Source organism: Saccostrea cucullata, unplaced genomic scaffold (assembly GCF_032062105.1).
Source record: "Saccostrea cucullata isolate Sc308-1 unplaced genomic scaffold, CSIRO_AGI_Scuc_v1 ctg7612, whole genome shotgun sequence".
In the NCBI taxonomy this organism is placed as follows: Eukaryota; Metazoa; Mollusca; class Bivalvia; order Ostreida; family Ostreidae; genus Saccostrea; species Saccostrea cuccullata.
Genome location: NW_026927294.1, coordinates 1,473 through 17,991, shown reverse-complemented (window position 1 = coordinate 17,991; position 16,519 = coordinate 1,473). Strand labels below are relative to the sequence as shown.

Genomic DNA, 16,519 nt, shown 5'->3' with positions numbered 1-16,519 from the left:
TGAAATACTGAAATACTTGTAGTGATATATTGTGATACAATCTGATCTGTAAAAATCCCCTCTACTCTGAGAATGTGATACTTTGACAACCCAGTAAATCTGTGTTTGAAATATTCACAACCATCAAAAAAAAAAATTAATAAAATAACAAAGGCAATTCAGGCATGTAGCTGATTATGAATGAGTATAACAAAAACAAACTTTAAAAAATATGCTGAATTTCTCCTTCCTTTTAAATTCATAAAGAATGTCTAAATACCATTTTATGACTATCTGCAAAGAAGACCAAAAGACACGGAAAAACAAAAGGACTGTCAGCAGATTTGAAAAAAATTATGTCACCTCATAACAACACAAATATAACATTGCAAATACATGAACATTAATATTCAAAATGCTGCTCAGTTAAAGCTAAAATTGAAGTAAATTCTGCAGTGATATTTTTCCACAGTGGCAAACATCTCAATGTACCTTGCATCTTGATGTGCTGCAATTGCTTTTGGGTATTTTTTTTCTATCAAATATTGTATTTCTGGATGTGAATTTGCAAAAATTACTGAATGCATTTTGAAATTAAAAAAAATGATTTAAGAACAGACAATGGCCATCACAAGTCATATCTATACATCAGGTATATGGGATGAACATGACGTAAATAACAAAATTGGTGTCTAAATGGTCTTACAAAGTAAAAATGTTTTCAAGAACATTAAAATTGTCCTGTACACGTATGTCTCAATCTTGTAAACAATCCACACAGATATATTTCTCACAAAGACCTCCACTGATCTCTGTGTTAATACCCTTTCAAAAAATCTTTCTTACAAAAAATACACTAGTATGAACATTTTGTTATGTTTGTCAGTATAATACAGTGATATATGTATGTGCATATGCCATAATATGAATACTAGTAATGCAGTATAATGCCCTTATAGTGAACACCTTATAATCAATTTACAATACTCTTATAGCAGTGATTTTCTGTGCCCATAGTTTTAAATTGTATTGTGAATTTTACGGATATAATCATATTAATGAATAGTGTGTGGCAAAATTGTTCATCTCTGTTACTTCACTATAAGTATGCTTAACTGTAATATATTGTGATCAAATAATAATAATATTAAAATAAAAATGTAAAAAAAAATCTATACAATAACAAAGAAATTCCAAACTTATTCTCAAAAATTAAATATACACCCATTTTAAAGTTAGAAAATAATAAATATGATATTGCAGTGTAAAGTGAACACATATTTTTCTATATAATTTTACACAATCTACATATTGTACACATTTGAACCTTCCATACCAATCACCCTGTCTACTGTACTGAGGGATTTCTCCGTTCTACGTGGTGTGAGGTGTTTACTATGTATTAAACACGGGCAGGTTATACAAATTATACCCACCAACTCCATTTATTGCTAGAATAATGTACACCACATGGTAAACTGGAAAGAGATAGAGAAGGGTCTAATTATACATTTATACATACAGTACAATTAAGAGATTTGTTGTACATATATTAATACTATCTTTAACAGTTCCGAAGTGCATGTGACGTTTTTAATAAATCAATGAAATACCATGCTTTGATACACAATCAGTCATTTTATACATCTATCAACAAATTGATGTTCACTTAAGGTGCAGTCACAAGATACGATTTAAGTCGAAATGACATCGATTGGAAAAATCGGATGGAAAATCGAATGAAAAATCGCATCGTGTGACCACACCTTTAGACATTACAATGTATTTAAAAAAGAGTAAATATTGCTCCGTTAAAATACAATGCATTTGCTAGCATAAAAATATATTACTAAATACATGTTTCTTTTAATTATTATTCAAATTATCTTTATTTAGTGAGCATACATGAAATGTAACATGCATTGACAATTCTGAGGGAAAATGAAATGGAAAACTTATAACAATATTTAAGAGGACTTGATGATCTGTTTTATATATGATAAAAACCTACCTCCTGGAATAAGACACAACACTCCTCCAATAAAGAATTCTAAGCAGTGAAGACCTACATACAATAATACACAATTAATAAAAGATTAATTCAGAAATCTGGTTTATTTTTACTCAAATTTTATTTTTACTGACAGAAAGAAAACCTCTGGTGAATGTCCTTAAATTTTGAAAGGAAAAGAAACAGTTAAAATCTAAAATGGAATAAATCAGGATTTTATCTGAAAAAAATTCAAATCTTGAATGTTTAATCAATGTTTTATATGGAATTTACAGCAATTCCAGCATAAATAAAACAGCTGATGCTTTCTTTTTAAAATAACAATCTTTTCTCCTTTTTTTTTTTTAATATTTTCATAGCTAAAAAAACTAACACTGAAAAAGTGTTGTTTGATATCTTTTTTATATTTTACACATTATTATACACAGCAGTATAAAATAAATAAGTCTCACCTCTATCATCAGATGCCACTATACCAACACCAACCAAAAACAGGGCTGAAAATACAACACACAAAGTTAATCCTGGGAACTCCAAACAACAACAGAGAGCTTGAGAAGTCTGGTGAGGTTTCATTTAAAGATAAATTATGAGTAATTTATAACAAAGTGACCCACACAAAATCAATTGAATTATAACATGTTTCAGTGCCAACATCTTCATCCCTTACAGTTATTTTTCTCTCCTTTTATTATGAGTTATATTTAGCAAAAGGGGGTGGGCAGTAGAGACAGAAGGGAAAATGTCAGACATTATGAGTTGTCCTAACCTGGTCAGATATGAAAAGCTATAGTTACAGGATTAAGCATATACTATACTGAGGATTGACTGGACAATGAAATATGAATAAATTACCTGCTCCCACAACAGTCAGAGATACTGCCCCACATACTGTCTTGTAGTTCTCTTTGATCTTAGGATGTCTCCACCAGCTATATTAAAATCAAAAATAAACATTCCATTTCTATTTCTGAAATTTCTACTTACAATTTAATAATACAAGTATTGTTATAAATTTTTATATTTCAGTTTATGTTAACATAAAAAACTTTTATCATTATTATTTCGAGGTGGCACATTTAATCCAAATTAGGATCTCACTGTAAACTGTTTGAAGTTTGATAAAAACAATGAAAAAAAAAAAAAAAGCCAAACCAAAGATCTTTAATTTGAGACCTTCATAGTTGGTTTAACTTACAGACAATACAATATACCGGTAATTTGTTTTCCTCAAGTACAACACATTGTTACGCATTGAACCTATATTATGCTGCATTACAAGATCCTCTATTTTTTTTGGCTTTGTATCCAGTAAATGTTTACTGGACACAGTGCCCACCTCAAGTACTCAGTAATCATTATTAAAACTTATTTGTGAACTGAAAATTCTGAATGAGAATTAAAATTGAAATGATGGTTTGAGGCACAAAAGGTTTCCTACTGCTCCAGAAGTCCAGACGTATCTATATACAGTAAAACACACTTAAATGAGAAAAAGTGCCAGGGATGAATGATTTTGCTTCATCATAAGCATAATTCATTATATCCGTTAGCTGCACAGTATGTAGAATGAAAATTTCTTCGCTATAAGCATCAATTCATTATAAGATTTCTTGCTATGAGCGTGTTTAACTGTTTGTATTTGGAGTTGTGTTCTCCAGCAGTGCTCATCAGTTTGGGCTACAACTGATATGCAACAATTTTGCATTGATGATTTTATAAATTTTATTACAGTTTTACTTTGACTTTAAAAAAGTTTGCTTTTGAATTATAGTGCTGATTTTCAATTAAATTAATAGGATTCGTGCTTTAAATCCTCTTTCACCTCCACATAGTGAGAATGGGGCAAAAGTAGGACTTAAGAAATGAATGCTGCATCAATTTGTCCGGCAAAAGAGCCTGCAGTTTGTACCACATCCAGTTATCATGAAACAGTTATTTCTCAACATTATTTCTTTACAATACCAATACAATTATATATTTTAGCGAATATCTGAAATGCTAACATTAATTAACATTTCAAAAATTGATTTTACTACATCTCTATTACATAGCTCTCTGATACTTATTTTGATAGACTTGTCCCACTTTTGCCCCAGCAGGAAACTTTTTGTGCCTCAAACCATCATTTCAATTTTAATTCTCAGTTTGAATTTTCAGTTCACAAAATAAGTTTTAATAATGATTACTGAGTACTTAGACCTGAGCATTGTGGCCATTGAACATTTACCAATACACACTAAAAAACAAAGGATACTGCAATGCAACATAATATAGATTACAAAACTATATATTCTACATAAAGAAAACAAATTATTGGTACATTGTATTGTCTATAAGCATAACAAACTATCAAGGTCTCAAATTAAAGATCTTGGGGGGGGGGGAACTTTTTCATTTTTTTTTTATCAAACTTCAAACAGTTTACTGATGCATTGAGGTACTGGTATGTAATTTGGATTAAATGTGCCACCTCAAAATAATACTGATAGTTTTTGTTGTTGATATAAACTTAAATCTTACAAAAACGATTCATTACAAAATTGTAATTGTATTATTAAATATGATTTTTTCCGAATTGTTTGTTTTTATCCCCTTACCAAAGCATTAAGGATAATTGAAAAAAAAACACAACTCAGGTAAAATATCCTTTATATACTCATTTTATGCTATAGGAGAATATTTCTGATCAAGGTTGTTATCTGGCTGTCATTGTTCTGTTGTTGTTATCTACTTTTCACATGCACTTTGGATGGTCTGTTCTCCAGTGCAGTTTTGTTTTTGTATTTGTAAAGAAATAATGTTGAGAAATAACTGTTTAATGATAGCTGGATGTGATACGTAGTGCAGGCTCTTTTGCTGGGCAAATTGATGCAGTCTGGTGAGATGTGATGTAACAGCTAGTAATCATAAAATAAACATTATTACATTGTCTACAAATAAAAACTTCACAGATCATTATTACCGGTAATTTAATGGCCCTGCAAAAGAGCAGTACTGCACTTCTCTAGGTCTAATATCAATTGCACTGGAGAACAGACCATCCAAAGACTGATAACAAACACTTGATCAGAAATGTTTCAAGCATCTGCGATGAGAAATTACTGAGAAAACTACGACAAAAATTGTTATGTATGAAATGGACAGATGCATGGATAAACAGGAAGTTGACATCGAATTTTAATAAAAATTAATCCACCATATCCCATGCTTTAGAGAAGATTGTGTCAAAATTTCAAGCATCTGTGATGAGCAGTTGCTGAGAATTAAAACTGCGACGAAAATTTGTTATGTATGAAACTGACAGATGCACGGATAAACAGGAAGCTGAAATCAGATTTGAACAAAAAAAAATCCAACCATATCTAATGCCTTAGAGACGATTGTGTTAAAATTTCAAGCATCTGCAAAGAGCAGTTGCTGAGAAAACTGTGACGAAAATTTGTTATGTGTGAAACGGACAGATATACAGATAAACAGGAAGTTGACATCAGATTTGAACAAAAATGAATCCCACCATATGTTAGAGAAGATTGTTTTAAAATTTCAATTTCAGTTGGTTGCTGAGAAAACTGGGATGAAAATTTGTTGTGGACAAACACACAGCTAGATAGACGGACGGACAGACATACAAGGATAAAATAGTATACCCCCCGCTCCTTCGGAGTGGAGGTATAAAATAATGATTTTGTGTAAATAGATGTAAATGTTGAACATGTATATAAAATCCAGTAGACATATTGTTTATAATATTAAAATATGAGAAACAAGGTGTTAATCAGAACAAATCCAATCTAACCAAGATATCAAAATGTGTTAATTTTCTTCAAAGGTTATGGAAATATTTTGATGCACCTAAGATCCTTAAGAAGCTATATATACGTATACTTCTCTCTACCATTCTATATGTACGAGGGTTGTCCGTAAAGTCTGTGGACAAGCTAAGAATTAAATAAAAGTTGCGTCATTGATATTTATTATTAGCATATTTCTAATCCTTTACTAAATGTGAATTGAAAAATGTAAAATCTTATTCAATTTCAAATATTTATTTTGAATTATGGCTTCATAATTAGACTTGGAATGGAGACCCGGAGCACCGCAAAATTTTAATTAGAAAATTATGTATCACTTTATAAATTTCATTTTTATTTTATAAAATTCTGCGGAATTCTGGATGACTTTTACATTATGAGGTTGACAGATGCTATCATGCAAAATATGCAAAATTTGAACATTTAAAGTTGTAAAATGGCTGAGCAATCAAAGTAAGAACTTATTAAGACAGATTGGAATTGCTCCAAAAAGGGACGTTTTCGGAATAGGTGGAGCAGTAAGCAGTGATAAAATTCTGCGTAGACATCGGATAAACACCTACAGAGACCAATACATTTTGTAAACAATCGGGAAAACATAGTAAAAGAAGCCATACATTAGTATTTAAGTGGCATATAATATTTTTGGACGGAAGGAACAGTTTATAGGATTACATGCGTGAAGGAAAACCCTCATTCCGAGATTGCAGTGCTGTAAAAATGACTTTCATAACGTGACTTTACCGTATTTCTGCAAATAAAATTGTTTTACACGGACAGTGGACAAAGGTTGGATGATTACAGGCTTTGAGACAGGCATTGTTAAATATTATTTTACGTGTGAAACCTGAACATTTTGTGCACATATTTACGAGTGGTTAAAGCGACATAAGAAATGTATTGAGTCAAACAGTGACTATGTTGAGAAAAGTTACATGTACTCGTTATGCTTTTAACGTCGGATAACGTCAAGAATTTTCATTTTAATGCTCCGGGTATTAGTGTATGTCTTTTTTTAATCTAATAAAAATATAACTATTTGTGCTTTGTTTTTGTTGAAAACTTGCATGTTAATAAAATGAAACATGAATTTAATGAAAATAATAGTTTCATATATTTTAACAATGTTTGTCAGTAATTATCAATGTTGTCCACGAACTTTATGGACAACCCTCGTACATTTTTGAGTGCAACAAGTATTTTAGTGGCATGCTGCATAAAACTTTTATCAATTAGTGAATTCCTTTTGCATTGTCTGACTATACCTGTATCTCAGTCTCCAAACTGTACACATACATCTGCTTATTTCTATAGAATTCATATTTCATTACCTTTATTGATAATAATGTTGTAATCTTTTTTTGTATTTTTAGTAATTTATGAATACTTCATTGAAAATATAATTAACACTGTCAGCTTACAGGTAAGAGCCAGGTATGAACATTTGTTATCGATGTAATACAATTTATCAGATACCTTTACAATACACATTTAAAACTAAAGAAAATGAAAATCACTTCAAAGTAAACATACAATGAAACCAAGTTTTACTGTGCTCATAGACACTGGTAAATTATTGGTTGTATGAATAATTTTTCTGCATTTAAAAATCTTTGAGATAAACAAAAAAAAAATAAGACCATGTGTAGTGATTTAGCTTAGTGTAAACTTCTATGATGATTATACCGTGGTTCCTTGGCAGAACTGGAGGCTATAACAGTCTCCCCCGACCAGCCACTGGGATCAGTGATAACAGGTGCCCCCACCAGCGGATGACTGGAAATATAACCAGGTTAGTAAAAGTGAAAACGCCCTCCACCAAGCATGCATAAATAAAAGCACAACAAATAAACATGATAAAACGTTTCAAGAAGAAATGCATGGAAATGCATCAAACTATTGTTAAAATTCAAAACTAATATTAGCATTAAGGTTCATCATTCTTCTCTTTAGCTTTTCAATTTTTTTTATGGCTATAGCACAGCATTTTTTTTTTTTTTACACAGTAAACTAAATAATTTTATAAGTAAAATGCACACAATTTCAGCATACCTTTTATATAAGCTAATGATATTTTTTAAAGGAAAAAGTCTTTCTTTTTTTCTAAATGAGAGCTTATCAGAGAGTCACTGAACCTTAAACATCATTACATGTATCTTGAGTTGCATCCACAGCTAATTGCTAGAAAGTTTTTGGTATATCTAAATGAAATTATTCATAACTAAGCTCTGTAAAAAGTTTATTGTCAATTCCATCTACCTCTTGCACCACTTTGTCTGTAGAATGTTAGTTTATTCTCTTATGTTTTAATGGATATCAACACAACTTCTTATGGATAAAATAAAGACATCTTTAAATATGCTGATTTGCCATTCTTTTTTTTTTTAATTTGATTTCAACCCTTGCTGAGAGATCCCTTTTATAGATGTATATTTTTAAAATCTCATAAAATTTCTGAATATCAACCTATGAAACAGCTCAATTCCTAAGCCATAGACCAAATCTAAATTTACCCTATTATATACATAATTTTGTTATTTGTGAAATAAATTTCTGGTCAATAAAGTGTAACAGTGTTCGTCAATTCCTTAATCCTGGCCCCTTTTACCAAATATCAGTCAGCAGCAATTTATGACTTAATTTTCTGATCGAACTATACCAAATACAAAAGTATGTCTTCCATTTTTAAAACTGAAATGTCAACAGATGCATCTTTATTTTTGCAGGCATAGATTTTCTTGAAAGTCATTGTATGTGAGCTAAATAATTACCAAACAAACTATCAAAATCAGAAAGTCAAATAGACTACTTACATTTTGTTGCTTGATTTCAGATTAATTTCCATGATGTGATATTCAAACAATGACATTTTAAGACTCATTCAGAATTTTAATGAAGAGTCCTCCATGCTTATTAACTAATAACTTCAATATTAAGATGTTAACCCCCCATACATCAGCTGGTTTCCATAAATCCACAATAACTACATGACTATAACGATATACAGGCCTCCTCCCTATAGAACATCACTACCTTCTTCATCCTCCGCTCAGGGAGCCCACGTTTCTTCATTATTGGGTGATAATAAAAACAAACTCTCATTACGTTCAATCAGTGCTTTGTATTACTTTCCTCGTCACAATAGCCTAAGGCCAGTTTATGACGTATTATCCCTTTCAGAGTAATTTGTCTCTGTTAGTTTATGTCTGCTCTCTTTCGGTGTGTGTTTTATGAACTCATTTCTGTTTCCAATAATGCACATCCTATCTGTCTCCTTCAGGCACTAATGTACCGCATTACGTTATATATAGGTAACAGCCAGTAACTAAATGTTGTCTCAATAACAGTAATGAGGCTGAAGCAGTTGAATTAGTCAAAAACATCCCTAACATTATTAGCAGTAACAATTCTCATGCATTTCCACCTACAAAACTACAAACCAGTACTGTATCTCACCTAATAGCTGAGCTAAAGTTTCTCAGATTAGTTAGCTACACTATGGTCTCACACCTGCTTTTGGCTTTCTAAACTCCCTTTACCAGAACACATTAATGATATGTAAATTTTAGCATCTTTTCCTTCTGTTTACTACCTACCCTTGCTTTTGGCTGCTTCCCATCAGCTGTTGCTCACTGTAGCCCTGCCCATCATACTAAAACAGAAATTACATCACTGCATTAAACATCATTAAATTAGCCAGAGGCCCATGGGTCACATAGCTCATCTAGGTAACTTTATACCTTTGAATCTACACTACCTGATGATGCTTCCATATAATTTAAATATGACTGATCATGGCTTTGTTGTCTTGGAGAAGATTTTTAAAATTCTACCTTTTTATACCTAGGGCTTGTTATTCTTAAGTAATATGGGTTTGTTGTTCTTGAGAGACAATTCTAAAGATTTTCTTATATATACATATACCAATGATGGCCACATCCTTTAACTGCATGAGGTTCATGATTTGAACAAACTTGAATCTACGATTCCTCTAGGTGCTTCCATATGAAAATGAGTTTATTATGACTTAGCATGGCTTTGCTGTTCTTGAGAACATTAATTTCTAAAGATATTTCCCATATATAATTAAACATGAGATATTTGTAAAACACTGATGACCTCCCCTCCTCCAAATAACTGAAATTTTTCTGAGCCCAAGGGGCATAACTCTGTCAAAAAGGCATGACCCTACCCAAAACAGAATTTGACTTAGAAATTTTATGATAAATCTGTATACCAAATTTCATTTCAATATGTGCAACCTCTGCAAAGAAAATGAATGGAAACTGCAAATAATTGGAATTTTTCTAAGTCCAAAGGGCATAACTCTGTCCAAAATGGCTCGATTGTACCCAAAACATAAGATGACTTAGATATTTTTATAAATCTGTTTACCATATTTCATTTTAATACATGTATGTGCAACCTCTGCAAAGAAAATGAATGGAAACTGCATATAATTGGAATTTTTCTAAGTCCAAGGGGTATAACTCTGTCAAAAAAGGCTCAGTCATACCCAATACAAAACTTGACCTAGATATTCTTATGATAAATATGCATACCAAATTTGATTTCAATATGTGAAACATCTGCAAAGAAAATGAATGGAAACTGCATATAATTGGAATTTTTCTAAGTTCAAGAGGCATAACTCTGTCAAAAAAGGCCGATCATACCCATAACAAACCTTGGCCTAGATAATTTTATGATAAATCTGTATACCAAATTTCATTTCAATACATGTATGTGCAACCTCTGCAAAGAAAATGAACAGAAACTGCAAATAATTGGAATTTTTCTGAGTCCAAGGGGCATAACTTTGTCCAAAATGGCTCAATCGTATCCAAAACATAAGTTGACCTAGATATTCCTATGATAAATCTGTATACTAAATTTCATTTCATTTTGTGAAACCTCTCCAAAGAAAATAAATGGAAACTGATGGTGGACCGACAGACAGCAGCAAAGTAATATGCCCTCCCTTCTTCGAAGAGGGCATAGAAAAAATGTTCAGCCATAGTGGCACAACCTACCCTTGAGGTTTATGATTTGAATTTACTTTACTCCCCACTACCTTAGAAGGATTTCATATAAGTTTCCTTTTTTTCTGGTCCAGTGGTTCTTGAGAGGAAAATTTTTAAATGATCTCACTAACTACCTAACTATTTCCTAATAATCTCCCCAAGTAAGATAATTTTGCCCTTCATCCGAAAAACCTTAAATTCCCTTTTATAGTTTGTTGGGCATATTTTTAAAATAGTGTCATATTGGAATAGTCACATACAGTTCTTAACTTGAAGTCATTTCATGTAACAGCTGTTCTCTTTTCATTTCCAATCAATTTCCTATGGAAGCCCTAGTGCCAGTTAGAAAAATATATTTTATCTGGTGACCGCCATATAAGTTTCTGGCTGACACCACATAAATAACTGGCATCTCCCTGAAACTTATTTTGCGGAAACGAATAATTTTTTGGTGGCTGTGAAATAATTATTTGGCAGCTGCCAGATAAGTTATCAGGCGGAAGCCAGATGTCAGAAACTTATTCAGTTTTTCTACCTGGCACCAACTGGCTTCCGTAAATTCCTATCATATTATTACATAATTCTATTCCTCAAAATAAGCAAGAACAACAAATATGAATGAAGCATTCCTTGATAAAAGAATCGGCATACCAAGTTAAATCTGTAGTGCCTGTGAATGAAATCTACAACAAAATGTTGGGATGTTCATAGAAAACATGGATTCTAGAAAAAAGATATGTTTGTCATAATAGAAAGTACAAAAAACAGAATCTACTGACTAGGTCTCTTGCATTTAAAATGCATTCCACCAAATTTAACCCTCAATATGAACTTTTGCTTTTGGCCTAATTGTTACAAGCAAACAGTTTGGATTTGGTCAACTCCTTTAAGGATCTCCATAATGGTGCAAGTGTGGGGTAACTCACTCCCACACAGATTTCGGCTAAGATTAGCAGTGAATGGCTATTTGAACAAGCTAATTCAGAGAATCTGTGTCCCCCGCTGAAGAAAAAAAGAGGAGGATGCTCAGATTGGGGGGGGGGGGTGATTCCCCCTTCCCCCAATTTGCAGAATTAAATTATGTATTGAAGCAAATAAAAATGCCAATATGGATATGAAGATTTGACTGCTTATTCTTTAAATGTGTATACATATATGAAGCTATAAAGTATTTTTCACACAATAAAAATATTCTGTACATGCCATACATCATAATATCTTCATTTCAGATGCCAAACCTACTTAGTTTCATCAAAGTACACATAACAATTTAATTGTAAAAACTCAAAAGTATCTTGAGATATTGCCTCGAAATGAAAGTTTTACACACACACAAAATGTATGAGTTTATGACCTTGACCTTTTTGATCTCAAAATAAATAGGGATCTTCTTTAAGCCATATGGATTGTGGTATAAAATGTAAAACATCATTGCAACTCAAAGATCTCTTGAGATATCAGATGGAAACAAAAGTTTTAAAACAAACAGAATCTTTTTCATATATGATCTTGACCTTTTGACCTCAAAATCAATTGGGATCTTCTTTAGGCCATACGGAGTAGAATTTCATTGCAAAAACTCAAAGGCTTCCCAAGATACTGTGTGGAAACAAATTAAAGCATTACAGACAGACAGAACTACAGATGGATTGACAGATGGACAGACAGATGGAACTTCAGATGGATGGACAGACAGACAGACTGAAATAATTCAAATTAATATCCCCCACTTTCAGCGGGGGACAAAAAATATATTTGCACCATCACAGAGATGCGCTGTGATTAATTGTAGCTCTCTCCAATCAAATATGGAATTAAAAGCAAATAGAGAGGGCTAGATTAAATATAGCAGCTAGCTCCCAAAAAGTGTAGGGTGCTTCTAATCTACTGAATATTCTCTTATCACAAGAGATAGTATAAACAATGACATAATATATTTGAACATATGCACATTTTCAAGACTCTCTTATTCTATGAATATTTACCTTAATTTATGAATAAAACTAAATTTATAATATTAAACTACGTCATTCGATCAATTATCAGCCACTTTAGATACAATAAGGCCTTTTGAGGCTCCAGTAAGTTACTAATATAAACAATGCATTATATAGGGTTCATTTACCTGACACTCTGTCAAGGGTATTTCATCGGACGTTGAGCTTATTTTTTCTCGGCTTTTCGGAGCTTTAATTGGCGTTTGCTTTGTTGAACCATAAACTCGAATCTTTTCATCTTCGTCTGATTCAAATGCATCCTCAATGTTAAATTTATCTTTACTCATCTTGACGGGCATTGATTATTGACATCTCCAACCATATTTGTCCCTTATATCATTTAAAATAAAATACATGAAATAAAAATAGATAGATATGTTTAAAATATATACACAGTGAATCATAAAAAAATATTAGATTAATTATTTATTAATAAATATTCATGTTTGAAGTCACAAACGGTGAATTTTCTAATTATGCGAAAAAAAAAAACATTGATATAAGCGACAATAACTTCCACCAGTTTGAGTTAGAATCATGCCGAATTTTGTTGTGTACACCAACTTGCCAAAAGACAAAATTCCGAAGGATTTCCTTCAACAAGCCTGTGCTTTTATTTCAAAAGAATTGGGAAAAGCCGAAAATGTATGTTGTCATGTTGTCATTCTTCATTAAATATATTTGCAAGCACTGCTAAGTCAGTAAATGCCTAACTCTAACACTGTCTAACTATTCTCTTTAGATAAGTGGACAGAATGCGGGTGGTTTCGCTCCAATTACGTGTTCGCGCCGAGTGGTTTCGCTCCAATCACTTGTTCGCGCCGAGTGGATTCGCCCCGCATGTATATTATATATAAGCTTTGAAGTTTTAAAGAATTTCTGTCTGTATGAGTGCTTCTAGGCATTTTCTAATTACTGATCAATGTGTCTGTAAGTTTCCTTGTTATACATAATATATTGTAAATAAACTGAAACAATTAATGACAGCCTTCATTGAAAAATCAACGCTATTTGTGAAATAAATAAATATATTTTAATATCCAGTCCTAAATTATTCCAAATTAGACGATCAAATCTGTTCAAATAGTCATAATTTGGCTAAAAATGGCCTCACTAAATATATTAATACAAAATGGGATTTGTGAAATAAATATTATATTTCAACAGAAATAAATATTATATTTTTACATCCAATCCTAAATTATTCAAAATTAAACGATCAAATTTGATCAAATAGTCATAAAAATGTTACTACAAAATGGGATAATTGTCTAACATAACACGACATTAGCGCTTGCAGTGGCGTAGCGTGCATCAAATATATGTGTAGGCATTAAAAAATGAAGCTGCAGGCTTCACTGAGGCGCGAAGAGCCGAAAGGGGATAGGTGCGGGAGGGGATAACCCCTCCTGCCAGGGGGGTTTGGGGGACCTCCCCCGAGAAAATTTTGAAAAATAGACGCAAAATTAGCACTTTTGAAAGAAGAAAATTCTTAATTAAAACAAAAAAATTGATGCTTGTTATAGTTATTTATTTGCATAGAAACTAAAATCTTGTAAAATTGCCCAAGATATATGTCACCTCAATGTACATTGAAGTTGAAAGAATTTTTTAAGCATTTTTTGGCCAAAATTTGGAAATGTCGTATTCATCATTATACTACGGTAACTTGGTTAATTGGGATTATAAAACATCAAAGGATTTCCACTTTGTTGTGAGAAACTCAATTTTTCTTAATTTGTCAAAGATTGCAGGAATGTCCCATGACATCTTTGTATGGGGTACTCAGTTTGACTGTTAACACCACTAAAAGAAACAAGACTGTAAATTATGTTTTACAACTATAAAAAAATATATATGTACTGGATAAAAATTAATTTATTACATTAATTTTATTTTTAAAAAAAGCTTGACTTTTTGCCCCAAATTTTGTGTAGGCATTTGCCTTTTTGCCTTAATGGACGTAGGGCTTGCTATTAATTAAAAGCTACTAGGTTATATAATTACAGGTAATCGGGGGGAGTCTTTGGATCTTACCTGTAGATACCTGTAGATAAAAGGGGGCGAAACCACCGGCGCGATATGGCGCGACAACATTTCGTGGATGTAGGCGAAAGCCTGTCGGCTACTACTACACATCATCACTTGCTCACGTAACAGTAGGCCTAATAGTCTTTCTCGTCCCGAGACCCTATAGAGTTTTCTAACTAATATGCATCCAAATAAGCAAAAGTAAACAATACAGAAGGGCTCCCAAATTATGTAAGCAGAATCGAATCTGGAAAAATAATCCAAACAGCGGTTATAGCATTTACTTTCATTTTCTCATATCTCAGACACAATATTTGTTATCATGTAAAAAATTTCTGGTAAACTTGGCTGCCACACTCCCCCTTCCAGTTCTTTGGTCCCTGAAGACGCAACCAATTGTGTGTTCAGACTATTTCTAGTGATACCATCACAATTTGTACCGTTGGTACCATTGGATCCATATAATGTACTCTGAACAAGTTTTAGGGTTCAATTGGTAGGAAACTCACAAATATTAACAATGGCTCCATTGGTGTACCATTGATTACCATTGGTAACATTGGCTGAAAAAAATTTTAAGTAAAACTTACATTGTTTGTAGTATATTACTGTACGAGTAAATGCTGACCAGATGATGAGTATGGGAAATTCTGATGATCCATGTGCAAGTGTAGAGTTGAAAAACATCACAGATGGAGCAAAAAATAAAGAACATGCTGTAAACATTACTGAGTTTGTGGAAAGAACACTCAACATCCCAAAGGACAGGTAAAAAGAATGATTTACAATGGTATATACTGCTTTAATTTAAGAGTACGAATCATATTGATATGAAATTTGATTTGAACTCTTAATTATTGAAATGTATAAAGAATTTTCTTCAGTATATATGTACAAATCCAGCTATTGAATATTAAAAAAGTTGTACAATATAAAGGAAAGAGGTTATACTCAAGCTGATTTATCTACTATATCTACAGGTTTATGATCACCTTTACAAATGAGAGAAGAGAAGATATTTCATTTAATGGAAAAACCTTTGCATGAGGAGTAATTGTGCTGTCAAATTACAAACAGTGAAATATGGACTTGACATGATGATTATGAAGGAGGAATTTAATCTGCTTTATAGTGCAATATTTAGATGCCATTAATTCAATAAAAACCTAACATTAAAAAAAAAAAAAATCTTTGTATTTTATGGGAATCACTGAAAATGTTTTTAAAACATAATACATTTTTTAAGGGGGGTAGGGAGGATACTGTGATGGTTATAGCTATCGCTGTCCATTTCTACATTGATAAATTTTGTCTGCAAATTAACTCTCTAACTATTTTTATTGTAGAGCACTTTTTTCAGTATTAATTTGTACAATGAAGAAAGTCTTATATAGGTCACTGAAGCTCAAAGGCTCAATGAGTCATGTCTCAACACAATGAACTTCAAAGAAAGATTATTAATGAGAATATATAGCATAATAATTCCCAAGACCAATATTGTAAGTTCAAGGCCATTTGCAGTGAAAGCATAAAATTTATATCAGATCAATAACTTTTTAATGGAAAATAATGGAAGTCCATATCGTAATCAAAGATTACATATAGCCAGTCAGACAGACAAACCGAAATAGTGAAAGCGGGGGGGGGGGGGGGGGGGGGGGA

At 32.1% G+C, this 16,519-nt stretch overlaps 2 protein-coding genes across 3 annotated transcripts; one reads left to right on the top strand and one right to left on the bottom strand.

Moving 5' to 3' along the window:
• On the bottom strand, nt 1-13,147 carry LOC134273976 (transmembrane protein 134-like). 2 transcript variants are annotated; one of them, XM_062756202.1, is made up of 7 exons: nt 12,955-13,147; nt 9,402-9,457; nt 7,492-7,581; nt 2,846-2,922; nt 2,443-2,487; nt 1,991-2,044; nt 1-1,457 (listed from the first exon to the last, which is right to left on the bottom strand). In XM_062756202.1, exons 1-7 carry the CDS (start codon nt 13,123-13,125, stop codon nt 1,375-1,377), a joined length of 576 nt encoding a protein of 191 aa, XP_062612186.1. In that variant the 5' UTR covers nt 13,126-13,147; the 3' UTR covers nt 1-1,374. The 2 variants fall into 2 exon arrangements, with proteins under 2 accessions (XP_062612186.1, XP_062612187.1); XM_062756203.1 differs by lacking the exon at nt 7,492-7,581.
• Nucleotides 13,148-13,331: 184 nt separating this feature from the next.
• LOC134273975 (macrophage migration inhibitory factor homolog) lies at nt 13,332-16,022 on the top strand. The gene is made up of 3 exons (XM_062756201.1): nt 13,332-13,471; nt 15,459-15,625; nt 15,838-16,022. The coding sequence occupies exons 1-3, from the start codon at nt 13,364-13,366 to the stop codon at nt 15,902-15,904; spliced, it is 342 nt and encodes a 113-aa protein (XP_062612185.1). The 5' UTR covers nt 13,332-13,363; the 3' UTR covers nt 15,905-16,022.
• The last annotated feature ends 497 nt before the right edge of the window (nt 16,023-16,519 follow it).

What these genes read in the sequence shown, in the direction of transcription:
- LOC134273976 (XM_062756202.1), bottom strand. Translation starts at nt 13,125, where the DNA reads ATGCCCGTCAAGATGAGTAAAGATAAATTTAACATTGAGGATGCATTT. An exon ending in TACCCTTGACAGAGTGTCAG is followed by an intron (nt 9,458 to 12,954) that starts GTAAATGAACCC and finishes TTTCTGTTTTAG; the next exon opens with TATGATGGGCAGGGCTACAG. An exon ending in TCTGACTGTTGTGGGAGCAG is followed by an intron (nt 2,488 to 2,845) that starts GTAATTTATTCA and finishes TTGTATTTTCAG; the next exon opens with CCCTGTTTTTGGTTGGTGTT.
- LOC134273975 (XM_062756201.1), top strand. Translation starts at nt 13,364, where the DNA reads ATGCCGAATTTTGTTGTGTACACCAACTTGCCAAAAGACAAAATTCCG. An exon ending in AATTGGGAAAAGCCGAAAAT is followed by an intron (nt 13,472 to 15,458) that starts GTATGTTGTCAT and finishes CATTGTTTGTAG; the next exon opens with TATATTACTGTACGAGTAAA. An exon ending in CTCAACATCCCAAAGGACAG is followed by an intron (nt 15,626 to 15,837) that starts GTAAAAAGAATG and finishes CTATATCTACAG; the next exon opens with GTTTATGATCACCTTTACAA.